General features: G+C 30.5%; 1 protein-coding gene across 2 annotated transcripts in view; it reads right to left on the bottom strand.

Annotated features, from left to right (window-relative positions):
- Positions 1-25,803, bottom strand: part of LOC145296841 (receptor-type tyrosine-protein phosphatase alpha-like) — a 978,869-nt gene that overhangs the window by 32,537 nt on the left and 920,529 nt on the right. For both annotated transcript variants that reach the window (XM_080142961.1, XM_080142962.1), the window contains exon 24: positions 17,839-17,973. In XM_080142961.1, coding sequence (XP_079999087.1) covers positions 17,839-17,973 — 135 coding nt within the window. The remainder of the gene's footprint in view (positions 1-17,838; positions 17,974-25,803) is intronic.

Here is a 25,803-nt window from a genome sequence, read left to right as displayed (position 1 = left end):
CCTGGAGAGAGAGGAGCCCTCCCCACCTCATCCATCCGTCGGTCGCTGTCTGTGAAGAGAGTTGAGACTTTGAAAAGAACTTACAAAATCTGAATGAGAATTGTAAAAACATTTTTTACATGATTTTATGAGAATTAAGCTTTTATAGATAGACTACAATCGTTTGTCTTTCTTCCTGCCTGCCATTTCGATATTCGCTTTCAGCATACCAGATTATGTAACATCCTCCAAGGCGTCTAGACAACACGTGCCGAGAATCCAGAGAAATAAGAGTCCTAACCACTTCCACGAAGGAGGCGTTACACTCCTTAGTTTTCTTTTTTCCTTATTTTGCTTCTACTTCGTTTTCTTTTTTTTCTTATTTTGCTTCTCCTTCGTTTTCTTTTTTTTCTTATTTTGCTTCTCCTTCGTTTTCTTTTTTTTCTTATTTTGCTTCTACTTCGTTTTCTTTTTTTTCTTATTTTGCTTCTACTTCGTTTTCTTTTTTTTCTTATTTTGCTTCTCCTTCGTTTTCTTTCTTTTTCTTATATTGCTTCTACTTCATTTTCATTTTTTTCTTATTTTGCTTCTACTTTGTTTTCTTTTTTTTCTTATTTTGTTCTACTTCGTTTTCTTTCTTTTACTTATTTTGCTTCTCCTTCGTTTTCTTTTTTTTCTTATTTTGCTTCTCCTTCGTTTTCTTTCTTTTACTTATTTTGCTTCTCCTTCGTTTTCTTTTTTCTTATTTTGCTTCTACTTCGTTTTCTTTTTTTCTTATTTTGCTTCTGCTTCGTTTTCTTTTTTTTCTTATTTTGCTTCTATTTCGTTTTCTTTTTTTTTCTTATGTTGCTTCTACTTCGTTTTCTTTTTTTTTCTTATTTTGGTTTTACTATGTTTTCTTTTTTTTTCTTATGTTGCTTCTACTTCGTTTTCTTTCTTTTTCTTATTTTGCTTCTACTTCGTTTTCTTTTTTTTTTCTTAGTTGCTTCTCCTTCGTTTTCTTTTTTTCTTATTTTGCTTCTACTTCGTTTTCTTTTTTTCTTATTTTGCTTCTCCTTCGTTTTCTTTTTTTCTTATTTTGCTTCTACTTCGTTTTCTTTCTTTTACTTATTTTGCTTCTCCTTCGTTTTCTTTTTTTTTTCTTAGTTGCTTCTCCTTCGTTTTCTTTTTTTCTTATTTTGCTTCTGCTTCGTTTTCTTTTTTTTCTTATTTTGCTTCTACTTCGTTTTCTTTTTTTTTCTTATGTTGCTTCTCCTTCGTTTTCTTTTTTTCTTATTTTGCTTCTACTTTGTTTTCTTTTTTTTTCTTATGTTGCTTCTACTTCGTTTTCTTTTTTTCTTATTTTGCTTCTACTTCGTTTTCTTTTTTTCTTATTTTGCTTCTACTTCGTTTTCTTTTTTTCTTATTTTGCTTCTACTTTGTTTTCTTTTTTTTTCTTATTTTGCTTCTCCTTCGTTTTCTTTTTTTCTTATTTTGCTTCTACTTCATTTTCTTTTTTTTTCTTATTTTGCTTCTACTTCGTTTTCTTTTTTTTTCTTATTTTGCTTCTACTTCGTTTTCTTTTTTTTTCTTATTTTGCTTCTCCTTCGTTTTCTTTTTTTTTCTTATTTTGCTTCTACTTCGTTTTCTTTTTTTTTCTTATTTTGCTTCTACTTCGTTTTCTTTTTTTTTCTTATTTTGCTTCTACTTCGTTTTCTTTTTTTTTCTTATTTTGCTTCTCCTTCGTTTTCTTTTTTTTTCTTATTTTGCTTCTCCTTCGTTTTCTTTTTTTTTCTTATGTTGCTTCTCCTTCGTTTTCTTTTTTTTCTTATGTTGCTTCTCCTTCGTTTTCTTTTTTTCTTATTTTGCTTCTACTTCGTTTTCTTTTTTTTTCTTATTTTGCTTCTACTTCGTTTTCTTTTTTTTTCTTATTTTGCTTCTACTTCGTTTTCTTTTTTTCTTATTTTGCTTCTACTTCATTTTCTTTTTTTTTCTTATTTTGCTTCTACTTCGTTTTCTTTTTTTTTCTTATTTTGCTTCTACTTCGTTTTCTTTTTTTCTTATTTTGCTTCTACTTCGTTTTCTTTTTTTTTCTTATTTTGCTTCTACTTCGTTTTCTTTTTTTCTTATTTTGCTTCTACTTCGTTTTCTTTTTTTTTCTTATGTTGCTTCTACTTCGTTTTCTTTTTTTCTTATTTTGCTTCTACTTCGTTTTCTTTTTTTTTCTTATGTTGCTTCTCCTTCGTTTTCTTTTTTTTTCTTATTTTGCTTCTACTTCGTTTTCTTTTTTTTTCTTATGTTGCTTCTCCTTCGTTTTCTTTTTTTCTTATTTTGCTTCTACTTCTATTTCTTTTTTTTTCTTATGTTGCTTCTACTTCGTTTTCTTTTTTTTTCTTATGTTGCTTCCCCTTAGTTTTCTTTTTTTCTTATTTTGCTTCTACTTCATTTTCTTTTTTTTTCTTATGTTGCTTCTACTTCATTTTCTTTTTTTTTCTTATTTTGCTTCTACTCCGTTTTCTTTTTTTTTCTTATTTTGCTTCTACTTCGTTTTCTTTTTTTCTTATTTTGCTTCTACTTCGTTTTCTTTCGTTTCTTATTTTGCTTCTACTTCGTTTTCTTTTTTTTTCTTATTTTGCTTCTCCTTCGTTTTCTTTTTTTTTCTTATTTTGCTTCTCCTTCAGTTTCTTTTTTTTTCTTATTTTGCTTCTACTTCGTTTTCTTTTTTTTTCTTATTTTGCTTCTACTTCGTTTTCTTTTTTTTTCTTATTTTGCTTCTACTTCGTTTTCTTTTTTTTTCTTATTTTGCTTCTCCTTCGTTTTCTTTTTTTTTCTTATTTTGCTTCTACTTCGTTTTCTTTTTTTCTTATTTTGCTTCTACTTCGTTTTCTTTTTTTCTTATTTTGCTTCTACTTCGTTTTCTTTTTTTCTTATTTTGCTTCTACTTCGTTTTCTTTTTTTTTCTTATTTTGCTTCTACTTCGTTTTCTTTTTTTTCTTATTTTGCTTCTACTTCGTTTTCTTTTTTTTTCTTATTTTGCTTCTACTTCGTTTTCTTTTTTTCTTATTTTGCTTCTACTTCGTTTTCTTTTTTTCTTATTTTGCTTCTACTTCGTTTTCTTTTTTTCTTATTTTGCTTCTCCTTCGTTTTCTTTTTTTTTCTTATTTTGCTTCTACTTCGTTTTCTTTTTTTCTTATTTTGCTTCTACTTCGTTTTCTTTTTTTTTCTTATTTTGCTTCTACTTCGTTTTCTTTTTTTCTTATTTTGCTTCTACTTCGTTTTCTTTTTTTTTCTTATTTTGCTTCTACTTCGTTTTCTTTTTTTCTTATTTTGCTTCTACTTCGTTTTCTTTTTTTTTCTTATGTTGCTTCTACTTCGTTTTCTTTTTTTCTTATTTTGCTTCTACTTCGTTTTCTTTTTTTTTCTTATGTTGCTTCTCCTTCGTTTTCTTTTTTTTTCTTATTTTGCTTCTACTTCGTTTTCTTTTTTTTTCTTATGTTGCTTCTCCTTCGTTTTCTTTTTTTCTTATTTTGCTTCTACTTCATTTTCTTTTTTTTTCTTATGTTGCTTCTACTTCGTTTTCTTTTTTTTTCTTATGTTGCTTCTCCTTCGTTTTCTTTTTTTCTTATTTTGCTTCTACTTCATTTTCTTTTTTTTTCTTATGTTGCTTCTACTTCATTTTCTTTTTTTTTCTTATTTTGCTTCTACTCCGTTTTCTTTTTTTTTCTTATTTTGCTTCTACTTCGTTTTCTTTTTTTCTTATTTTGCTTCTACTTCGTTTTCTTTTTTTCTTATTTTGCTTCTACTTCGTTTTCTTTCGTTTCTTATTTTGCTTCTACTTCGTTTTCTTTTTTTTTCTTATTTTGCTTCTCCTTCGTTTTCTTTTTTTTTCTTATTTTGCTTCTCCTTCAGTTTCTTTTTTTTTCTTATTTTGCTTCTACTTCGTTTTCTTTTTTTTTCTTATTTTGCTTCTACTTCGTTTTCTTTTTTTTTCTTATTTTGCTTCTACTTCGTTTTCTTTTTTTTTCTTATTTTGCTTCTCCTTCGTTTTCTTTTTTTTTCTTATTTTGCTTCTACTTCGTTTTCTTTTTTTCTTATTTTGCTTCTACTTCGTTTTCTTTTTTTCTTATTTTGCTTCTACTTTGTTTTCTTTTTTTTTCTTATGTTGCTTCTCCTTCGTTTTCTTTTTTTCTTATTTTGCTTCTACTTCATTTTCTTTTTTTTTCTTATTTTGCTTCTACTTTGTTTTCTTTTTTTTTCTTATTTTGCTTCTACTTCGTTTTCTTTTTTTTTCTTATTTTGCTTCTCCTTCATTTTCTTTTTTTTTCTTATTTTGCTTCTACTTCGTTTTCTTTTTTTTTCTTATTTTGCTTCTCCTTCGTTTTCTTTCTTTTTCTTATATTGCTTCTACTTCATTTTCTTTTTTTTTCTTATTTTGCTTCTACTTTGTTTTCTTTTTTTTCTTATTTTGTTCTACTTCGTTTTCTTTCTTTTACTTATTTTGCTTCTCCTTCGTTTTCTTTTTTTTCTTATTTTGCTTCTCCTTCGTTTTCTTTCTTTTACTTATTTTGCTTCTCCTTCGTTTTCTTTTTTTCTTATTTTGCTTCTACTTCGTTTTCTTTTTTTCTTATTTTGCTTCTGCTTCGTTTTCTTTTTTTTCTTATTTTGCTTCTATTTCGTTTTCTTTTTTTTTCTTATTTTGCTTCTATTTCGTTTTCTTTTTTTTTCTTATGTTGCTTCTACTTCGTTTTCTTTTTTTTTCTTATTTTGGTTTTACTACGTTTTCTTTTTTTTTCTTATGTTGCTTCTACTTCGTTTTCTTTCTTTTTCTTATTTTGCTTCTACTTCGTTTTCTTTTTTTTTTTCTTAGTTGCTTCTCCTTCGTTTTCTTTTTTTCTTATTTTGCTTCTACTTCGTTTTCTTTTTTTCGTATTTTGCTTCTCCTTCCTTTTCTTTTTTTCTTATTTTGCTTCTCCTTCGTTTTCTTTTTTTCTTATTTTGCTTCTACTTCGTTTTCTTTCTTTTACTTATTTTGCTTCTCCTTCGTTTTCTTTTTTTTTCTTAGTTGCTTCTCCTTCGTTTTCTTTTTTTCTTATTTTGCTTCTGCTTCGTTTTCTTTTTTTTCTTATTTTGCTTCTACTTCGTTTTCTTTTTTTTTCTTATGTTGCTTCTCCTTCGTTTTCTTTTTTTCTTATTTTGCTTCTACTTTGTTTTCTTTTTTTTTCTTATGTTGCTTCTAATTCGTTTTCTTTTTTTCTTATTTTGCTTCTACTTCGTTTTCTTTTTTTCTTATTTTGCTTCTACTTCGTTTTCTTTTTTTCTTATTTTGCTTCTACTTCGTTTTCTTTTTTCTTATTTTGCTTCTACTTTGTTTTCTTTTTTTTTCTTATTTTGCTTCTCCTTCGTTTTCTTTTTTTCTTATTTTGCTTCTACTTCGTTTTCTTTTTTTTTCTTATTTTGCTTCTACTTTGTTTTCTTTTTTTTTCTTATTTTGCTTCCCCTTCGTTTTCTTTTTTTCTTATTTTGCTTCTACTTCGTTTTCTTTTTTTCTTATTTTGCTTCTACTTTGTTTTCTTTTTTTTTCTTATTTTGCTTCTCCTTCGTTTTCTTTTTTTCTTATTTTGCTTCTACTTCATTTTCTTTTTTTTTCTTATGTTGCTTCTACTTCGTTTTCTTTTTTTTTCTTATGTTGCTTCTCCTTCGTTTTCTTTTTTTCTTATTTTGCTTCTACTTCATTTTCTTTTTTTTTCTTATTTTGCTTCTACTTCGTTTTCTTTTTTTTTCTTATTTTGCTTCTACTTCGTTTTCTTTTTTTTCTTATTTTGCTTCTCCTTCGTTTTCTTTTTTTTTCTTATTTTGCTTATACTTCGTTTTCTTTTTTTCTTATTTTGCTTCTACTTCATTTTCTTTTTTTTTCTAATTTTGCTTCTACTTCGTTTTCTTTTTTTTTCTTATTTTGCTTCTACTTCATTTTCTTTTTTTTCTTATTTTGCTTCTCCTTCGTTTTCTTTTTTTTTCTTATTTTGCTTCTACTTCGTTTTTTTTTTTTCTTATGTTGCTTCTCCTTCGTTTTCTTTTTTTTTCTTATGTTGCTTCTCCTTCGTTTTCTTTTTTTCTTATTTTGCTTCTACTTCGTTTTCTTTTTTTTTCTTATGTTGCTTCTACTTCGTTTTCTTTTTTTCTTATTTTGCTTCTACTTCGTTTTCTTTTTTTTTCTTATGTTGCTTCTCCTTCGTTTTCTTTTTTTTCTTATGTTGCTTCTACTTCGTTTTCTTTTTTTCTTATTTTGCTTCTACTTCGTTTTCTTTTTTTTTCTTATGTTGCTTCTACTTCGTTTTCTTTTTTTCTTATTTTGCTTCTACTTCGTTTTCTTTCGTTTCTTATTTTGCTTCTACTTCGTTTTCTTTTTTTTTCTTATTTTGCTTCTCCTTCATTTTCTTTTTTTTTCTTATTTTGCTTCTACTTCGTTTTCTTTTTTTTTCTTATTTTGCTTCTACTTCGTTTTCTTTTTTTTTCTTATTTTGCTTCTACTTCGTTTTCTTTTTTTTTCTTATTTTGCTTCTCCTTCGTTTTCTTTTTTTTTCTCATTTTGCTTCTACTTCGTTTTATTTTTTTCTTATTTTGCTTCTACTTCGTTTTCTTTTTTTCTTATTTTGCTTCTTCTTCATTTTCTTTTTTTTTCTTATTTTGCTTCTACTTCGTTTTCTTTTTTTTTCTTATTTTGCTTCTACTTCATTTTCTTTTTTTTCTTATTTTGCTTCTCCTTCGTTTTCTTTTTTTTTCTTATTTTGCTTCTACTTCGTTTTCTTTTTTTTTCTTATTTTGCTTCTACTTCGTTTTCTTTTTTTTCTTATGTTGCTTCTCCTTCGTTTTCTTTTTTTTCTTATGTTGCTTCTCCTTCGTTTTCTTTTTTTCTTATTTTGCTTCTACTTCGTTTTCTTTCGTTTCTTATTTTGCTTCTACTTCGTTTTCTTTTTTTTTCTTATGTTGCTTCTCCTTCGTTTTCTTTTTTTTTCTTATTTTGCTTCTACTTCGTTTTCTTTTTTTTTCTTATGTTGCTTCTCCTTCGTTTTCTTTTTTTTTCTTATGTTGCTTCTCCTTCGTTTTCTTTTTTTCTTATTTTGCTTCTACTTCGTTTTCTTTTTTTTTCTTATGTTGCTTCTACTTCGTTTTCTTTTTTTCTTATTTTGCTTCTACTTCGTTTTCTTTTTTTTTCTTATTTTGCTTCTCCTTCGTTTTCTTTTTTTTTCTTATGTTGCTTCTACTTCGTTTTCTTTTTTTCTTATTTTGCTTCTACTTCGTTTTCTTTTTTTTTCTTATGTTGCTTCTACTTCGTTTTCTTTTTTTCTTATTTTGCTTCTACTTCGTTTTCTTTCGTTTCTTATTTTGCTTCTACTTCGTTTTCTTTTTTTTTCTTATTTTGCTTCTCCTTCGTTTTCTTTTTTTTTCTTATTTTGCTTCTCCTTCGTTTTCTTTTTTTTTCTTATTTTGCTTCTACTTCGTTTTCTTTTTTTTTCTTATTTTGCTTCTACTTCGTTTTCTTTTTTTTTCTTATTTTGCTTCTACTTCGTTTTCTTTTTTTTTCTTATTTTGCTTCTCCTTCGTTTTCTTTTTTTCTTATTTTGCTTCTCCTTAGTTTTATTTTTTTTTCTTATTTTGCTTCTCCTTCGTTTTCTTTTTTTTTCTTATTTTGCTTCTACTTCGTTTTCTTTTTTTTTCTTATGTTGCTTCTCCTTCGTTTTCTTTTTTTTTCTTATTTTGCTTCTACTTCGTTTTATTTTTTTCTTATTTTGCTTCTACTTCGTTTTCTTTTTTTCTTATTTTGCTTCTACTTCATTTTCTTTTTTTTTCTTATGTTGCTTCTCCTTCGTTTTCTTTTTTTCTTATTTTGCTTCTACTTCATTTTCTTTTTTTTTCTTATTTTGCTTCTACTTCGTTTTCTTTTTTTTTCTTATTTTGCTTCTACTTCGTTTTCTTTTTTTTTCTTATTTTGCTTCTCCTTCGTTTTCTTTTTTTTTCTTATTTTGCTTCTACTTCGTTTTCTTTTTTTCTTATTTTGCTTCTACTTCATTTTCTTTTTTTTTCTTATTTTGCTTCTACTTCGTTTTCTTTTTTTTTCTTATTTTGCTTCTACTTCATTTTCTTTTTTTTCTTATTTTGCTTCTCCTTCGTTTTCTTTTTTTTTCTTATTTTGCTTCTACTTCGTTTTCTTTTTTTTTCTTATTTTGCTTCTACTTCGTTTTCTTTTTTTTTCTTATGTTGCTTCTCCTTCGTTTTCTTTTTTTTTCTTATGTTGCTTCTCCTTCGTTTTCTTTTTTTCTTATTTTGCTTCTACTTCGTTTTCTTTTTTTTTCTTATGTTGCTTCTACTTCGTTTTCTTTTTTTCTTATTTTGCTTCTACTTCGTTTTCTTTTTTTTTCTTATGTTTCTTCTCCTTCGTTTTCTTTTTTTTTCTTATGTTGCTTCTACTTCGTTTTCTTTTTTTCTTATTTTGCTTCTACTTCGTTTTCTTTTTTTTTCTTATGTTGCTTCTACTTCGTTTTCTTTTTTTCTTATTTTGCTTCTACTTCGTTTTCTTTTTTTTTCTTATTTTGCTTCTACTTCGTTTTCTTTTTTTTTCTTATGTTGCTTCTCCTTCGTTTTCTTTTTTTTTCTTATGTTGCTTCTCCTTCGTTTTCTTTTTTTCTTATTTTGCTTCTACTTCGTTTTCTTTTTTTTTCTTATGTTGCTTCAACTTAGTTTTCTTTTTTTCTTATTTTGCTTCTACTTCGTTTTCTTTTTTTCTTATTTTGCTTCTACTTCGTTTTCTTTTTTTTTCTTATGTTGCTTCTACTTCGTTTTCTTTTTTTCTTATTTTGCTTCTACTTTGTTTTCTTTTTTTTTCTTATGTTGCTTCTCCTTCGTTTTCTTTTTTTTTCTTATTTTGCTTCTACTTCGTTTTCTTTTTTTTTCTTATGTTGCTTCTACTTCGTTTTCTTTTTTTCTTATTTTGCTTCTACTTCGTTTTCTTTTTTTTTCTTATTTTGCTTCTCCTTCGTTTTCTTTTTTTCTTATTTTGCTTCTACTTCGTTTTCTTTTTTTTTCTTATTTTGCTTCTCCTTCGTTTTCTTTTTTTTTCTTATTTTGCTTCTACTTCGTTTTCTTTTTTTTTCTTATGTTGCTTCTCCTTCGTTTTCTTTTTTTTTCTTATGTTGCTTCTCCTTCGTTTTCTTTTTTTTTCTTATGTTGCTTCTCCTTCGTTTTCTTTTTTTCTTATTTTGCTTCTACTTCGTTTTCTTTTTTTTTCTTATGTTGCTTCTCCTTCGTTTTCTTTTTTTCTTATTTTGCTTCTACTTCGTTTTCTTTTTTTTTCTTATGTTGCTTCTCCTTCGTTTTCTTTTTTTTCTTATTTTGCTTCTACTTCATTTTCTTTTTTTTTCTTATTTTTCTTCTACTTCGTTTTCTTTTTTTCTTATTTTGCTTCTACTTCATTTTCTTTTTTTTTCTTATTTTGCTTCTACTTTGTTTTCTTTTTTTCTTATTTTGCTTCTACTTCGTTTTCTTTTTTTTCTTATGTTGCTTCTCCTTCGTTTTCTTTTTTTTTCTTATTTTGCTTCTACTTCGTTTTCTTTTTTCTTATTTTGCTTCTCCTTCGTTTTCTTTTTTTTTCTTATGTTGCTTCTACTTCGTTTTCTTTTTTTCTTATTTTGCTTCTACTTCGTTTTCTTTTTTTCTTATTTTGCTTCTACTTCATTTTCTTTTTTTTCTTATTTTGCTTCTACTTCGTTTTCTTTTTTTCTTATTTTGCTTCTACTTCGTTTTCTTTTTTTTTCTTATGTTGCTTCTCCTTCGTTTTCTTTTTTTTTCTTATTTTGCTTCTACTTCGTTTTCTTTTTTTTTCTTATGTTGCTTCTCCTTCGTTTTCTTTTTTTTTCTTATGTTGCTTCTCCTTCGTTTTCTTTTTTTTTCTTATTTTGCTTCTACTTCGTTTTCTTTTTTTCTTATTTTGCTTCTGCTTCGTTTTCTTTTTTTTCTTATTTTGCTTCTACTTCGTTTTCTTTTTTTTTCTTATGTTGCTTCTCCTTCGTTTTCTTTTTTTTTCTTATTTTGGTTTTACTACGTTTTCTTTTTTTTTCTTATGTTGCTTCTACTTCGTTTTCTTTCTTTTTCTTATTTTGCTTCTACTTCGTTTTCTTTCGTTTCTTATTTTGCTTCTCCTTAGTTTTCTTTTTTTTTCTTATTTTGCTTCTCCTTCGTTTTCTTTTTTTTTCTTAGCTTCTCCTTCATTTTCTAATTTGCTTCTTCTTCGTCTTCTTTTTTTCTTATTTTACTTCTCGTTTGTTTTCTTATTTTGCTCCTACTTCTTTTTCTTCTTTTCTTATTTTGCTTCTCCTTCGTTTTCTTTTTTTCTTATTTTGCTTCTCCTTAGTTTTCTTTTTTTTTCTTTTTTTGCTTCTCCTTAGTTTTCTTTTTTTTCTTATTTTGCTTCTCCTTAGTTTTCTTTTTTTGCTTCTCCTTCGTTTTCTTTTTTTTCTTATTTTGCTTCTCCTTAGTTTTCTTTTTTTTTCTTTTTTTGCTTCTCCTTAGTTTTCTTTTTTTTCTTATTTTGCTTCTCCTTAGTTTTCTTTTTTTTCTTATTTTGCTTCTCCTTAGTTTTCTTTTTTTTCTTTTTTTGCTTCTCCTTAGTTTTCTTTTTTTCTTATTTTGCTTCTCCTTAGTTTTCTTTTTTTTCTTATTTTGCTTCTCCTTAGTTTTCTTTTTTTTCTTATTTTGCTTCTCCTTAGTTTTTATTTTTTCTTATTTTGCTTCTCCTTAGTTTTCTTTTTTTTCTTTTTTTGCTTCTCCTTAGTTTTCTTTTTTTCTTATTTTGCTTCTCCTTTTTTTTTTTTATTTTGCTTCTCCTTAGTTTTCTTTTTTTTCTTATTTTGCTTCTCCTTAGTTTTCTTTTTTTTTCTTTTTTTGCTTCTCCTTAGTTTTCTTTTTTTTTCTTATTTTTCTTCTCCTTAGTTTTCTTTTTTTTCTTATTTTGCTTCTCCTTAGTTTTCTTTTTTTTTCTTATTTTGCTTCTCCTTAGTTTTTTTTTCTTATTTTGCTTCTCCTTAGTTTTCTTTTTTTTCTTATTTTGCTTCCCCTTAGTTTTCTTTTTTTTCTTATTTTGCTTCTCCTTAGTTTTCTTTTTTTTCTTATTTTGCTTCTCCTTAGTTTTCTTTTTTTTCTTATTTTGCTTCCCCTTAGTTTTCTTTTTTTTCTTATTTTGCTTCTCCTTAGTTTTCTTTTTTTTCTTATTTTGCTTCTCCTTAGTTTTCTTTTTTTTCTTATTTTGCTTCCCCTTAGTTTTCTTTTTTTTCTTATTTTGCTTCTCCTTAGTTTTCTTTTTTTTCTTATTTTGCTTCTCCTTAGTTTTCTTTTTTTTCTTATTTTGCTTCCCCTTAGTTTTCTTTTTTTTCTTATTTTGCTTCTCCTTAGTTTTCTTTTTTTTCTTATTTTGCTTCTCCTTAGTTTTCTTTTTTTTCTTATTTTGCTTCCCCTTAGTTTTCTTTTTTTTCTTATTTTGCTTCTCCTTAGTTTTCTTTTTTTTCTTATTTTGCTTCTCCTTAGTTTTCTTTTTTTTCTTATTTTGCTTCCCCTTAGTTTTCTTTTTTTTCTCATTTTGCTTCTCCTTAGTTTTCTTTTTTTTCTTATTTTGCTTCTCCTTAGTTTTCTTTTTTTTCTTATTTTGCTTCTCCTTAGTTTTCTTTTTTTTTCTTATTTTGCTTCTACTTAGTTTTCTTTTTTTTCTTCTTATTTTGCTTCTCCTTCGTTTTCTTGTTTTTTCTTATTTTGCTTCTGCTTCGGTTTCTTTTTTTTCTTTCTTATTTTGCTTCTCCTTCGGTTTCTTTTTTTTCTTCTTATTTTGCTTCTCCTACGTTTTCTTTTTTGTTTATTTTGCCTCTCCTTTTTCTTTTTTTTCTTATTTTTCTTCTCTTTCGTTTTCTTATTTTGCTTCTCCTTCTTTTTCTTTTTTTTTCTTATTTTTCTTCTCTTTCGTTTTCTTATTTTGCTTCTTCTTCGTTTTCCTTTTTTCTTATTTTGCTTCTCCTTAGTTTTCTTTTTTGTTCTTATTTTGCTTCTCCTTCGTTTTCTGTTTTTCTTATTTTCCTTCTACTTCATTTTCTTTTTTTTTTTTATTTTGCTTCTACTTCGTTTTTTTTTTCTTATTTTGCTTCTCCTTCGTTTTCTTATTTTTTCTTATTTTCCTTCTCCTTTGTATTCTAGTTTTCTTATTTTGCTTCTCCTTAGTTTTTGTTTTTTTCTCATTTTGCTTCTTTTTTTTTTTTTTCTTCTTTTGCTTCTCCTTCGGTAGACTCTTAGTATTTAACAAATGGGTATTCATACAAATTACAAACTTTGCTGAAATAACGTTATTTATGGACCAAGTTTAACATGAGAGGACACTAACCTTATTGCACGTTTACTGCCTGTCAAGCAACGCACATATCGTTGTTGTGCTACCTACGCATGAAACCTGAGCGCTCAGTCATAGAACCAGACTCATCAGATAACAAATGGATTATCTTCAAAGATGTATGGCTTAGCTACAAAGCTACTTCTAAAGATTACGAATCTTGCTGAAATAATAACATTATTATTTATTTACTCAGTCTTAAAATGAGGCACCTAACAATTCAATAAACCGTATACATTTTCATTTTACTTTAACATTGTTAAATTTTGAGACATTGTGTTGAACAAAGATGGTGGCGTAGTTCAGATCAGTAACCAAGATGGCGGCCAAGAATCAAATGCGGTCCATGGTGTAGTTAACCTGTTAACCGGAATGAGGAAGAGCCACATATTCTGCTTTACAAGTAGAAAGGGCAACAATTTGTTGCTTTTTAGTTTTCCAAGAGATCATAGGTCCAGTCTTTGACAGTCTAAAACAATACCCCGCTATACTCTTTCTATCCTCAGAGTTAGCCCAATCTGAATCCGAAAAGCCTTCTAAATTTAGAGGATATGTAGATTTTTTAAATATTAAAAGATTGTTCCCTGGTTCCTTTTAGGTAACAAAGGATTTGTTTTGCACGATTAAGGTCTTTAATTTTCGGTTTCGATAAATTGTGAGATAGCTTTGTTACAGTGTAACATATGTCAGGCCTTGTTGCGGTCATCAAGCAGATGAGGCTCCCTACCATTTCCCTGTACATTCGGTTATCTATGAATTTTGTTTCAGTCCCTATATTTTTATTTATGTCCATTTCGACGGGAGTTGAACGCGGTTTAAAATCTTGCACTCCGAACTTGAGCAGAATTTTTTCAATGTATCGTGATTGGTTCATAGTTGTAGTTTCATTTTCACAGGTAAATTTTATACCGAGGAACCATGACAGTCGTCCAAGATCGGCCATTTTAAATTTTTTATTTAATTCATTTTTAACATCTTTTAAAGTGTTGTCACAGTTTGAGGTGAGTAATATATCGTCAACCCAAAAAACCAAAATCAACAATTTATTACCTACATTTTTAGTATACATGCACGCGTCTACGGGACATTGTTTGAATTCCTGTTCTATTAAATAATTATAGAGTGTTAAATTCCAATTGTGTGCACTTTGTTTTAGTCCATATAACGATTTATTTAATTTCCATACCCAATTTTTATTTTTCATTTTAAATCCTTCTGGAGGGTAAATGTAGATTTCACAGTCAATCGGAGCATTTAAATAAGCATTTTTTTACATCCATTTGATGTATTTTTAAAGTGTATTGAGTGGCAAGTTGTAATAAAATTCTAATTGTCGTTAAATTTGTCGTTGGTGGAAATGTTGCAAAATATTCCACTCCAGAAATTTGTGAGAAACCTTTTGCCACAAATCTTGCTTTAAAAGTTTCACTGCCAGAAGCTGTGATTTTTTTTTCGAAAAAACCCAGCGTGAAGAAATTATATTTTTATCTGTTGGTTTTGCCACTATTTAGTATGTGTTATTTTCAGATAAAGCTTTCAATTCGGATACCATAGCTTGTTCCCATTCTTGGTGATTTTCTGAATTAATCGCCTCATTATAACTTTCCGGTGCGCTGTTCAACGAATAACAGTAATCCACGGCGTAATCTTGTATCTTTTAAATTTGTAAGAAGTCTGGCCTTTTTCGTTCCCTTATTGGGTATCGACATGTCTGGTTAATATTTTTGTCAGAAGTACTGTAATTGTCGTCATTATTAATATTTTCATTGTGATCGATTAAGATGCTAGGTAATATTTCACGTTTTTCATCCACTGGATCGCCATTTTTTAAATTAAATGTATCGTTGAATTTTACACATCTAACCCTTTTTATGGCATTTTGAGCTGCGAAGTAGATTAAGTATGTCGGGCTATTTTCATCGTAACCTACGAAAGTACCTTTTTCACTTTTAGTATTTAGTTTACTGGTGTTTTCTATAAATGCAAAACAATCAGAACCAAATAGATGCATTCTGTTCATTTTAGGTTTTACACCGCAAAATGCTTCATATGGCATTTTTCCTAGCCTCTTATTGAACAATCTATTTCTGATATATGCTGCTGCCATTAACACATATGTAACACTAATTTCGATTCGATAAGTAGGCATCTTGTCATCTCAAAAGGGTTAGATGTGCAAAATATATCACAGTCCGTATTATGCATATGTATAAAACAGCGAACCCTACAGTAGTCATGGCCGCCATTCTCCGACACTTTACAACAGTAACAAAGAGTTGTAAACATGGCCAGTGACCACAAATTACCGCCTTAATATAGCAATAACTGTTAGTGTGTGCCAGTACCATCAGGTGACAGTAACCACCTAAAAATATCACTATCCAAGAGTTTCCACTGATAATACTTACAAGCACCACTGAATAACAGTGCCTACCACTGGATGACAGTGCCTGGCAATTAGAGACAGGCAATTGCATTTTGGAGCAATCCAATAGACACTATGCCCGACAATGAACGGTTGCTACAGAGGCAACTTCCTCAAAACAACATTACACACCAGTAACTACCAATGTTTGCCACTAGCATCCAATGATAAACAATTTGATTTTAAAGCAGTTGAATTTAGATTGATACTGGTATGCACTGAAACATAAGTAAAGGCAAGTAACTGCCCTAAAGTGCCATCTTGTTACTCACACATTTCTATTCTTTAGAAATGAAATCATTGTAATTGTAGAACTTTAAATGACAATTTAGCCAACTTAACCAAATCATTCTCACTATTACTAAGCTGAATTAGATAAGCAGTAAAACTGTTAAAAATAACGAAAATGTCAATTTAACAGAAAACTTTTACCTCTGGTAAAATTATAATTACAATAAAAATTAAAAAAAACTAAATTAAATTTTGGTTTCAGTTTTCAATAAAATTTATTTGAGTTTTAAAAAATTGTTATCTTCATGGCAGTTGAATTTTTTCATATATATAAAATTGTTGAACAAATTTTTATATTTTAATTATTTTGTTATTATTTTTTAATATTATTGCGATACATTTAAACAAAATCTTGTTCGACCAAAAAACAAATTAAAGTCTCAGAACTTCTTCGTAATTCACTTTGCCACAGCAAATTCTTGTGACTCAAGTTGTTGCACCACAACTTCTCATAACTCATTTTGTTGTACATACTACGAGCAATATACCATGCTACTCCGGAGTGACTCAAGAGTCATCCTTATATTACACTTAGATGAGTGTGTTTTTGTACCTCACAGAGTGTCCAGTGAGAGCACACATCATTCTCAGCCAGTGGATTCTGCTACCTGCCACTGCCAGACAATGCACAACATGCTTTCATTTTGGCCACTATTGTCAGTGCCTAAAATTTTCTGGAGCCGACAGTGGCAACCACTATTAATCACCACCAGATCTTTGTTTTATGATCTTTTAGTTGTTTAATCAGTAATTTACGAGACTCACATGCAATAATGCACTAGATAATTATAGGTATTTGTTTGTTTTTCACTGTAACTGTTTTGGTTTTGGGTTATATTTCCACCGAGCATCACTGGTACACAGGTCCTGCTAGTTTACTATATTACTCCTGAAAAGTCATGTCATCTAAAAAAATTAAACATTGCTTTTAATTAAAACATTGGTTAAGAAGGATTTGTTTTGATGAAAATAAATATTAAATATCTTTGGAATTATTCTGTTTTAAATGTTTTCACAGTTTCTTTTATACATACTTTTTATGGAAAAACAAAACAAAACAATGTCCTCCAATGATTAAAACAATTGATTAATGATTGATTCCCTATGTTTTTAGGGAGGGTGGAGGATCAAAAGTCAGACAAAAATGAAACTACTGATAATTGAACTAAAGTACTTATTTGAGGTCATCAGTTTGCAAGGAAAATCAAATTTGTGTTTGGTCTATTGTTACCAAAAGATAATTAAAAAAAAATGCAAAAAGCAATAAAAAACAAATACAAAAAAGCAAATAGAAAAACAAGATAAAAGATTTTTCTAAGAGTACAAAAATGATTAAAAAAATTTGAAATTCTGGTGTTTTATTTTGATAAATGCTTGTGATAAGTGATTGACATATATAATTAAATACCCAAAGAAACGCTGTTAAGAGACATAATGGCCAGGTAAGGAAAAGGTATATGGAGAATATAAATAGCTAGAAATATGAACCAATTAAAATTATTTATGACTTATTTGATATACTGTGGAGATACCTTAGCACAATCAAAGAAAAAGTCTGACTTAATTAAAAAAAAAATGGAAGGTATATTTTGGAGTTTTCAAACACCTCCACAAGATGGACAGATCTAAGACTATTTAAACAGCCACCTCTTTTAATGAGGGAATAAAGTTAATGATTAACTGTTATTATCTTATTTGGTGTATCATATTTAATGTTTGGAATGAACTACTTCTTATCTTCTTTGTATCAATCTTTATAAATTTAGTTGCTTGTTACAATAACTCTTTTGACATGATAATAGGCCAGAATTGTTGAAATTCATTTGTTGACTGAGTTGACAGTTGAAGTTGTTTAATAAGCATAACTTCTAATTCTTAAACTAGATGTTACAAGCAATTTATTACAACCTTTCAATTGTTTGCCATACAAAGACTAGTAGTCAAGAGTGCTACTTGAAAAGGCATTCTAGAAAAGTAAAAATTATGCTTCAGTCCCTAAAATTAAACCTAATCTGATTGAAGGTTTTATTTTGTTACAAGACGAGATCTTGCCCTGATGCGAGAAACGGAAGTTTTTGTCATATCGAGTGTGGAGAAAAGGGGATTTCGAAAATCCGCGGGGTAGACCGGGCAGCACTTCCGGGAAGGAAAAAAAAAGGCAACACGTGACCGGACAGAAAAAATATCACAGCTGCTGCGGGATCTTCCATTCACAAGTGAAAGGTATTTTATTGTATGCTTTTGTGTTTATTCGATAGTTGCCGTATCACGTGTCATCTACACAATGTCACAATCAGGCAAGCCGCGCCTATAACCCACGTCACGGAACAACCACGTCATAACAGACGAGCCGTCTCTAAACCCTCTGCTCGCTTCTAGACGACCCTTACAACTTAACAAGACTTTACTGTGGCTATTATAGATGCCGGAAAGGATTCAACAATACCTAATCTGATTTGTGGTAAATAAATATATTTCAATCTACTCAGTTATCATATTCTCGTTTTTGTAACTATCGTATTCTTGTTTTGCAACCATATGCATTTTCCGCCCACAATACATAGAATATAATAATTTGGAATACTGTTTTTGCAGCAGTAATTTTTTTGTGCAGAAAAATAATCACTATAAACCTGTTAATGCTTAATAAGATGCTAAATTGAGCAGATCCAAAAGATGAAAATCATTGTTGGAGGAAAAAAGGTTGCATAAGTTAAATTAATCTGGAATTCTTTTTTGTTACCTTGCCAACGTGCCGTAATTGGAAAACTCTAATTGCCACAATAGGATCAATTTCTGATGATGAAAGCAACTGGATACTGAGTGGACCATGTTCAACTGTGTAACCGTACTCTTCAGGCCAGTACAACCCACAGGTCTGAAAAAAAAAAAAAAAAAAAATATAGAATATAAAGATAGTAGATAATGTAGAAAAAATATACTACTTTTTAAAAACTATCTTATATTTTTTAGAATTTGAAATAAACATGAAGTTCATCATTCAAAAATTAGATTTAGACGATGCATTTTTTTTAAAAAAGATTACTGTACAATAAGAAACATGTTCAGTTCTTTTTCAGGAATGAATCTTTTCAACTCTGGAATGGACAGCATAAAAGTTACAAAGAGGATAATAAATCTGGTTCCAAGAATTCCAAAATTAAGTTGAAAACATAACAGCTTGATTGATTGACATGGTACAATGAGGCAAAGTTGCTTTTAACGTATCAAAAAACTAAGCTTCAATTTTTTTCACTACAAATACTCTGATCCCCACTTGGCCCCAATTGATATGAATGGCTTGTCTAAAAGAAGCTCTCTTCTTTGAGAAGCTTCTGGGTCTAAGCTTTTCACTCCTAACTGGAAGGGAAAACTTACATCAAATCTGCTGCCAAGGTCGCCATAAAGGTATCTCACTTTTTGTTTTTAGAATCGTAATCCTCTACCTGAATAAAAGCCATGTTCTAAAATGGAGTATTGTTGCCAAGTTAACGGTTGAAAACCGGCTTTGAAATCTAGTAATCGTTTCTACAGAAGAGACATTGTGAGCTTGTCTCTGCTCTAGTGTTATTTTCAAGGCAAGTGTTTGTCAGAGCTTCAATCTATGCCCCTCCCCTCTGTCAAACTTTGATAAGGAACACTCATCTGGCTGCAGCCACTGTCAGCAGTTTTCCCTACTTTCTGTCTGTACCTAAATCTAAATGTAAGCTCCATGAACAAAGCTGCTTTCCTAAAACTGTCCACCTATGGAACTCTGTTCCACTGGCCTGCTTTCCAGCTGACTACAATATAACTTCAAGTCCAATATAAACAAATTCTTGTTGAGCCGTCCCCTTAAATAATCAAATTATACCCAACTTACACCATTAATGATTACTACGCTGTTTGTTCGGATGACCACCGTACATTAAATAAATTTTATTCTCTAGTGGCCTTTGGGCCTTGATAAGCCTTTAAAAATGTATTTTTCACACTTTTTGGCTATGTCATCAATGCTGAGGGACTGGACAAAAGTTCACCATATAAACAATTAAAACTATGTTTTATATTTTACTTATAATTTAATTATCAATGATATTGTCAGTATTTTTTTTATCAAAATTTTTTAGATTTCTTTAAATCAACTATATTCTTTAAAATTTATTTATTCTTTAAAAATTTATACAAAATCTCATCGTGTTTAAAAAAATTCGTTTCACACAATTTAAATCATTATTTTTTTAATGGTATTATTCTAGATTTTAGTTTTACTGTTATAATAACTATTTATCATTTTATGATTAGTATCAGCAATGAAAACTTAAATTAAAAAAGAAATTTTTTAATTGTTTTTAGAATCAGAAATGAGGCTCAAATTTTTTGCATTCTGATGTTCTTAAAAGTTCTGATTTTACAGATTCTGTTTAATTGTGCTAAAACTAGTTTGTATAATTTGTTTTTTTTTTTGAGAATAGATCAGTCATTTTCTATTTGTAGCATGGTATACAAATGAGATATCTAAATAAATTGAGCTGATCTAAAGCTGTAATCACATTTTATTAACATTGCCGATAGGATGCATAAACACAATGGACAATTCAAACTATGTGGAAATATGATATTTTCAAAGTAAAGAAATCAAAATTAAAGGGGAGCAAAATGAAATTATGAAAAATGTGATGAAATGCATATGGTCTTAAAGAGGGAAAAATATTCAAACATGTGAGCCACAAAAAGTCACAACTTCCTTAATTTTAATCAAATTTAAAAAATTTAAAAAGATTTTTTTCTTAGCTCATTAAGCTCTGTCTATGTATAATATTATTAAAATCTTTTAAGCCATTTCAATTTTTTCATGAATTTTAATAGAATTTGTGCAACAATTGAAATCAATAACAAATATAACCAAAAATCGAACAAAGCAGGGGTTTTATATATTTATATATGTTCGACTAAAAATGATGTACGATCATTATACAAATAAATTGCCACTGCTGCTGATTAAAGCAACTTCGACACAGGCAATCGACTGGGTCCATCAGCGTAAAATATCGTAAACAATCTTGTAATAAACAATAAAACGAATTTACTCAAGTTTTGGAAGGTTATTTTTTTGGCAAGTCCATATCTAAAAAGAAAATTCCCGATTTTTATTTTATCTTGCTTCTTACATGAGCGATATCCTGTCCATCAGCACAAAAAATGTTATTAAAATAAACAATAAAGCAACTTAGTCGCAATCGCAATTATTTTTGGCAAATTCTTAAAGATTGAGACTTTTTTTTTTCAACCCAATGGGCAACCTTTTTTTTTAATCTTTGGAAAATAAATAAATAAATAAAGAAAGAAACAAGTTTATTTCTTTCTTATCAAAATAAAAACAAACCGAATTTAGTTAGTCACAACTTTTAGCTGAGAGTTATTTTTTTTGGTTTTCTTCAAATAAAATTTTACAAGTGACCTTTTTTTTTTAATTTAAATTTTGTAACATAATATCAATGTAACACTAGAAAATCTTTTTAAAAGTAGAATAAATCATGGTTATCATATTTGAACAATACCATCTGGTGATGACATATTAAATCGTGACTATCATATTTTCACAATACAATCTGATGATGACATATTAAATCGTGACTATCATATTTGAACAATACCATCTGATGATGACATTAAATCGTGGCTATCATATTTGAACAATACAATCTGATGATGACATATTAAATCGTGACTATCATATTTGAACAATACAATCTGATGATGACATATTAAATCGTGACTATCATATTTGAACAATACAATCTGATGATGACATTAAATCGTGGCTATCATATTTGAACAATACAATCTGATGATGACATATTAAATCGTGACTATCATATTTGAACAATACAATCTGATGATGACATATTAAATCGTGACTATCATATTTGAACAATACAATCTGATGATGACATATTAAATCGTGGCTATCATATTTGAACAATACAATCTGATGATGACATTAAATCGTGACTATCATATTTGAACAATACAATCTGATGATGACATTAAATCGTGGCTATCATATTTGAACAATACAATCTGATGATGACATTAAATCGTGACTATCATATTTGAACAATACAATCTGATGATGACATATTAAATCGTGACTATCATATTTGAACAATATAATCTGATGATGACATTAAATCGTGACTATCATATTTGAACAATACAATCTGATGATGACATTAAATCGTGGCTATCATATTTGAACAATACAATCTGATGATGACATATTAAATCGTGACTATCATATTTGAACAATACAATCTGATGATGACATTAAATCGTGGCTATCATATTTGAACAATACAATCTGATGATGACATATTAAATCGTGACTATCATATTTGAACAATACAATCTGATGATGACATTAAATCGTGGCTATCATATTTGAACAATACAATCTGATGATGACATATTAAATCGTGACTATCATATTTGAACAATACAATCTGATGATGACATTAAATCGTGGCTATCATATTTGAACAATACTGTAGCAGAAACAAATAGAACTCTTTTCTTGTGTGTCAGTGCCTCCCCTGACTGTGCGATATAGCACATACTGACCAATCAGAGGCATAGCGCAGGGATCTTCCTTACCCCCTTAAGGAACTATAACTGCTTTCGTCCCGGATAAGAAAAACTCTTCCCTTTTCCAGCGAGACGTCAAAGAGAGAGGACCTGTTTCCTCACTCTCTCTCTGCCTACATTGGTATCGACGGTCCCCACTTGGGATTAACTACCGGGCAAAGGCAGACGAGTTCTATCCCAGCTATATCTAAATGGCATCTTGCCTTACTTCAATAAACCTTTTCCTTGCAAGTTTTACAAAGTCGTTTGTTCGTTTATTCAGTAGCTTGTGTTGAAATATTTTATTAGGGAGTGCCCGAAAAGCATTAACTCAAATCCTTAAAATGCTGACCCGACGTGTACACAAGTTTACTGAATGGCGAGCCGGACTTCTACCCCATCTAAGCAAGGAAAGGGGCGGCAAACAGAAATTCCTGAAATACTTTCCTCAAGAAAAGTAATACTATGGACAAACTTCACACCTCTGAGAAGGAGATATATACAAAAAAAAAAAAAATTCTTCATGGAAACATTTTTTCTTCGTCACCGTATAAAAAAAAAACGAAAAAAGAAGACATTATTTCCTGCCCCAGACTCTTTTGACCCGCGTGGTGGATATTCTAGGAAAAAGAACGCAAGAGACACGGATAGCAGTTCGTCGTAAATGACTTGAAAACCAAAGTGACTAAAAGGTTTTCTTTCACCCTCCTCCTGGGGAAAACGACGCTAGAACGCACACACATGCGAATAGGAGACAAGTAATTCGAGGGACAGTTAATTCCACGAAACAAAAAAGAGAACTTTTACTAGAAAAAAAAACAAAAAAACTTGCTTTCACGTATTGGCCAAAACGTAAGTACCCGTTTAAAGAATTCATTTACCTCCAGGTTATAGGTTACACACACAGGAATACACACACACACACAAAAAAAAAACACCCACACACACATATTGTCCATTTTTTTTTACCACTGCTCTTTTGACCCATTTTTCTAGTTTATTTTCTGGTAAAAATTTTTCTCCTCTCTCTTTTTAGCCTGTTAAATATTTTTCTTATTTTTGACTCTGTCTCAATATTTTCCCTTTTTCTCACTTGGTCCTGCGATAACGTCCTTCTAGTATCCGGATACTTTATTTATTTATTTTGTCTATTTTCCTTTTAAAATGACAACATTGCCCGCCTTTGCTGGTGACGTTCGAGTTTGGCTTGCCCAACTCGAATCATATTTTGCTGCGAACAACGTTTCGGAGCAGACACAATTACATATTTTATTTAGTGCTTTCCCCGCGTCCTTGACTCCTGTTGTCAAGGACTTAACAACTGACACCCCTCTTAACACTACATATGACAGCATAAAGTGGGAGGTACTGCTCCGGACGTCAGTCTCAGCGGAAAAACGTTTTGAAACGTTGGTCTATGACGAACATTTAGGGGACTGCAGGCCAACAGAGTTACTCCGCAGAATAAGGGAGCTGGCAGAAGATGTCCCTTGTGACAGTACCCTAATTAAGCAGCTTTTCTTTTCAAGGCTGCCGGCGCAAGTAAAGGCAATACTAGCGCCTATGATAGAGAAGCATCCTGTTGACGTAGTAGCAGCATCGGCGGATAAAGTAATGGATTTTGTGAGAGGGCCTACCATCGCGGTGATCCCTCAGCAACAGGCTGAAGTACCCACGGGCCCTGCGGCAGATAGAAAGGTAACACAAGAAGAAACATCAGTGGCTATGCTTACAGCAATCGAACGCCTCACCAGAGAGGTGAGTAAGCTGAACATGAGCAGGCCACATTTGCCCCGACCCCACTACAAGAGCCGTTCGCCATCTCCATATCACCGCCGTCACTCCAGTAAGCAAGAACTATGCTTTTATCATAGTCGTTTTGGCAAGGACGTACGGCGCTGTAAAATGCCCTGTTCGTATTTGAACCAGGGAAACGATCGTCTGGAGAACTGAGCACGGCACATTCTCCACAGACCACCCACAACCGTGCCTATTTTATCACTGACTCCTTATCCCAAGTGCGTTGCTTGGTTGATACAGGAGCAGCTTGTAGTATTTGGCAACTTAAACTTCTCACAGAGAAGCCTCCAGTGTCGTCCATCACACTGCAAGCGGTAAATCATTCTCCCATTCCCACGTACAGTCAAATTTTTCGTTCTCTGGACTTGGAATTACGGAGAGACTTTACGTGGGTCTTCACTATAGCAGATTTACCCTACCCCATACTAGGCGCGGACTTCCTGCACCACTTTAACCTGATAGTGGATATGCGCAGACGCCGGCTGATAGACGCAAATACAGAACTTTCTGTCCCTGGTGTAAAAACAAACACCTCCTCTATCAGCCCAGTATTCTTCATTGCCGCTTCAGATAGCCCGTATCAGACCGCCTTAGACTCCTACCCGGAGTTAACCAACTTAAATTTCGTGGTGAGCAAACCCACGCACACCACAAAACATCACATCGAGACCACAGGTGCTCTTGTTTTCTCATGCCCTCGCCGCCTCCCTGCTGATAAACTTAAGGCAGCGAAGGCAGAATTTAACCATATGCTGCAGCTAGGAATAATACGACCCTCGTCCAGTCCATGGGCTTCCCCTTTGCATATGGTCCCGAAACGAGATTGAGCTTGGCGTCCGACTGGGGACTACCGACGACTCAATGCCATGATGGTATCTGATCGTTACCTAATCCCACATATACAAGATTTTGCTTCCTTTCTGCATGGTTGTAAGACCTTTTCCAAACTAGACCTAGTTAAGGTTTACCATCAGATTCCAATGAATCCGGCCGACATACCTAAGACTGCGGTAACAACTCCATTTGGAGCGTTTGAATTCTTAACTATGCCCTTTGGTTTACGAAATGCGGCTAGCACATTTTAGCGTTTCATGGACAAAGTAGTGCACGACTTGGACTACGTCTATAACTACATAAACGACATCCTCGTGGCAAGTGCCTCACCTGAGGAAAATGTCACTCACCTCCGCCTACTATTCGAACGGTTTCAGCAATACCAGGTGAAGATTAACCCTGGTAAATGCATTTTCGGTGCTTCGTCACTAGTTTTCCTGGGCCACATTATCAGCCAAGACGGTATATCTCCGTTACCGGAAAAGGTGAAGGCTCTGCAAGACCTTCAACCACCCACTTCATTTCGCCAACTAAGGCACTTCCTCGGTCTGTTGAACTACTACAGACGCTTTATCTCACACTGTGCGAATCTTCTAGCTCCTCTTTCCGACCTGTTACGTAACAGGAAGAAGAAAAATGAGCAGATCTCATAATGAGGCCCAGCTAAAAGCTTTCAATGAAGTGAAAACAAAACTAGCGACAACATCTCTACTTGCACATCCTGTACCGGTGTCAAGTTTTCACTGGTCGTTGACACATCAGGCACAGCTGTAGGTGCAGTATTGCAACAGCAGAATCAACAACAGTTACAACATCTCGCATACTTTACGAGACAGCTGAAACCGGCAGAACAACGTTACAGCACGTTTAGCCGTGAACTCCTGGCAATGTACCTCATTAAATCATGGCTATCAGATTTGGACAATACCATCTGATGATGACATTAAATCATGATTATCATATTTGAATAATACAATCTGATTATGATATATTAAATCTTGGCTATCATATTTGAACAATAAAGTCTGATGATGACATATCAAATCATGATTATCATATTTAAACAATACAATCTGATGATGACGTATTAACTCATAATTATCATATTTGAACAATACAATCCGATGATGATATATTAAATCATAATTATCATATTTGAACAATACAATCTGATGATGACATATTAAATCATGATTATCATATTTGAACAATACAATCTGATGATGATATATTAAATCGTGATTATGATATTTGAACAATAAAAATTGATGATGACGTATTAAATCGTGATTATCATATTTGAACAATACAATCTGATGATGATATATTAAATCGTGATTATGATATTTGAACAATAAAAATTGATGATGACGTATTAAATCATGATTATCATATTTGAACAATACAATCTGATGATGATATATTAAATCGTGATTATGATATTTGAACAATAAAAATTGATGATGAC

Source organism: Euprymna scolopes, chromosome 17 (assembly GCF_053919585.1).
Source record: "Euprymna scolopes isolate OS-2025 chromosome 17, ASM5391958v1, whole genome shotgun sequence".
Lineage (NCBI taxonomy): Eukaryota > Metazoa > Mollusca > Cephalopoda > Sepiida > Sepiolidae > Euprymna > Euprymna scolopes.
This window is presented reverse-complemented; position numbering and strand designations above follow the sequence as displayed.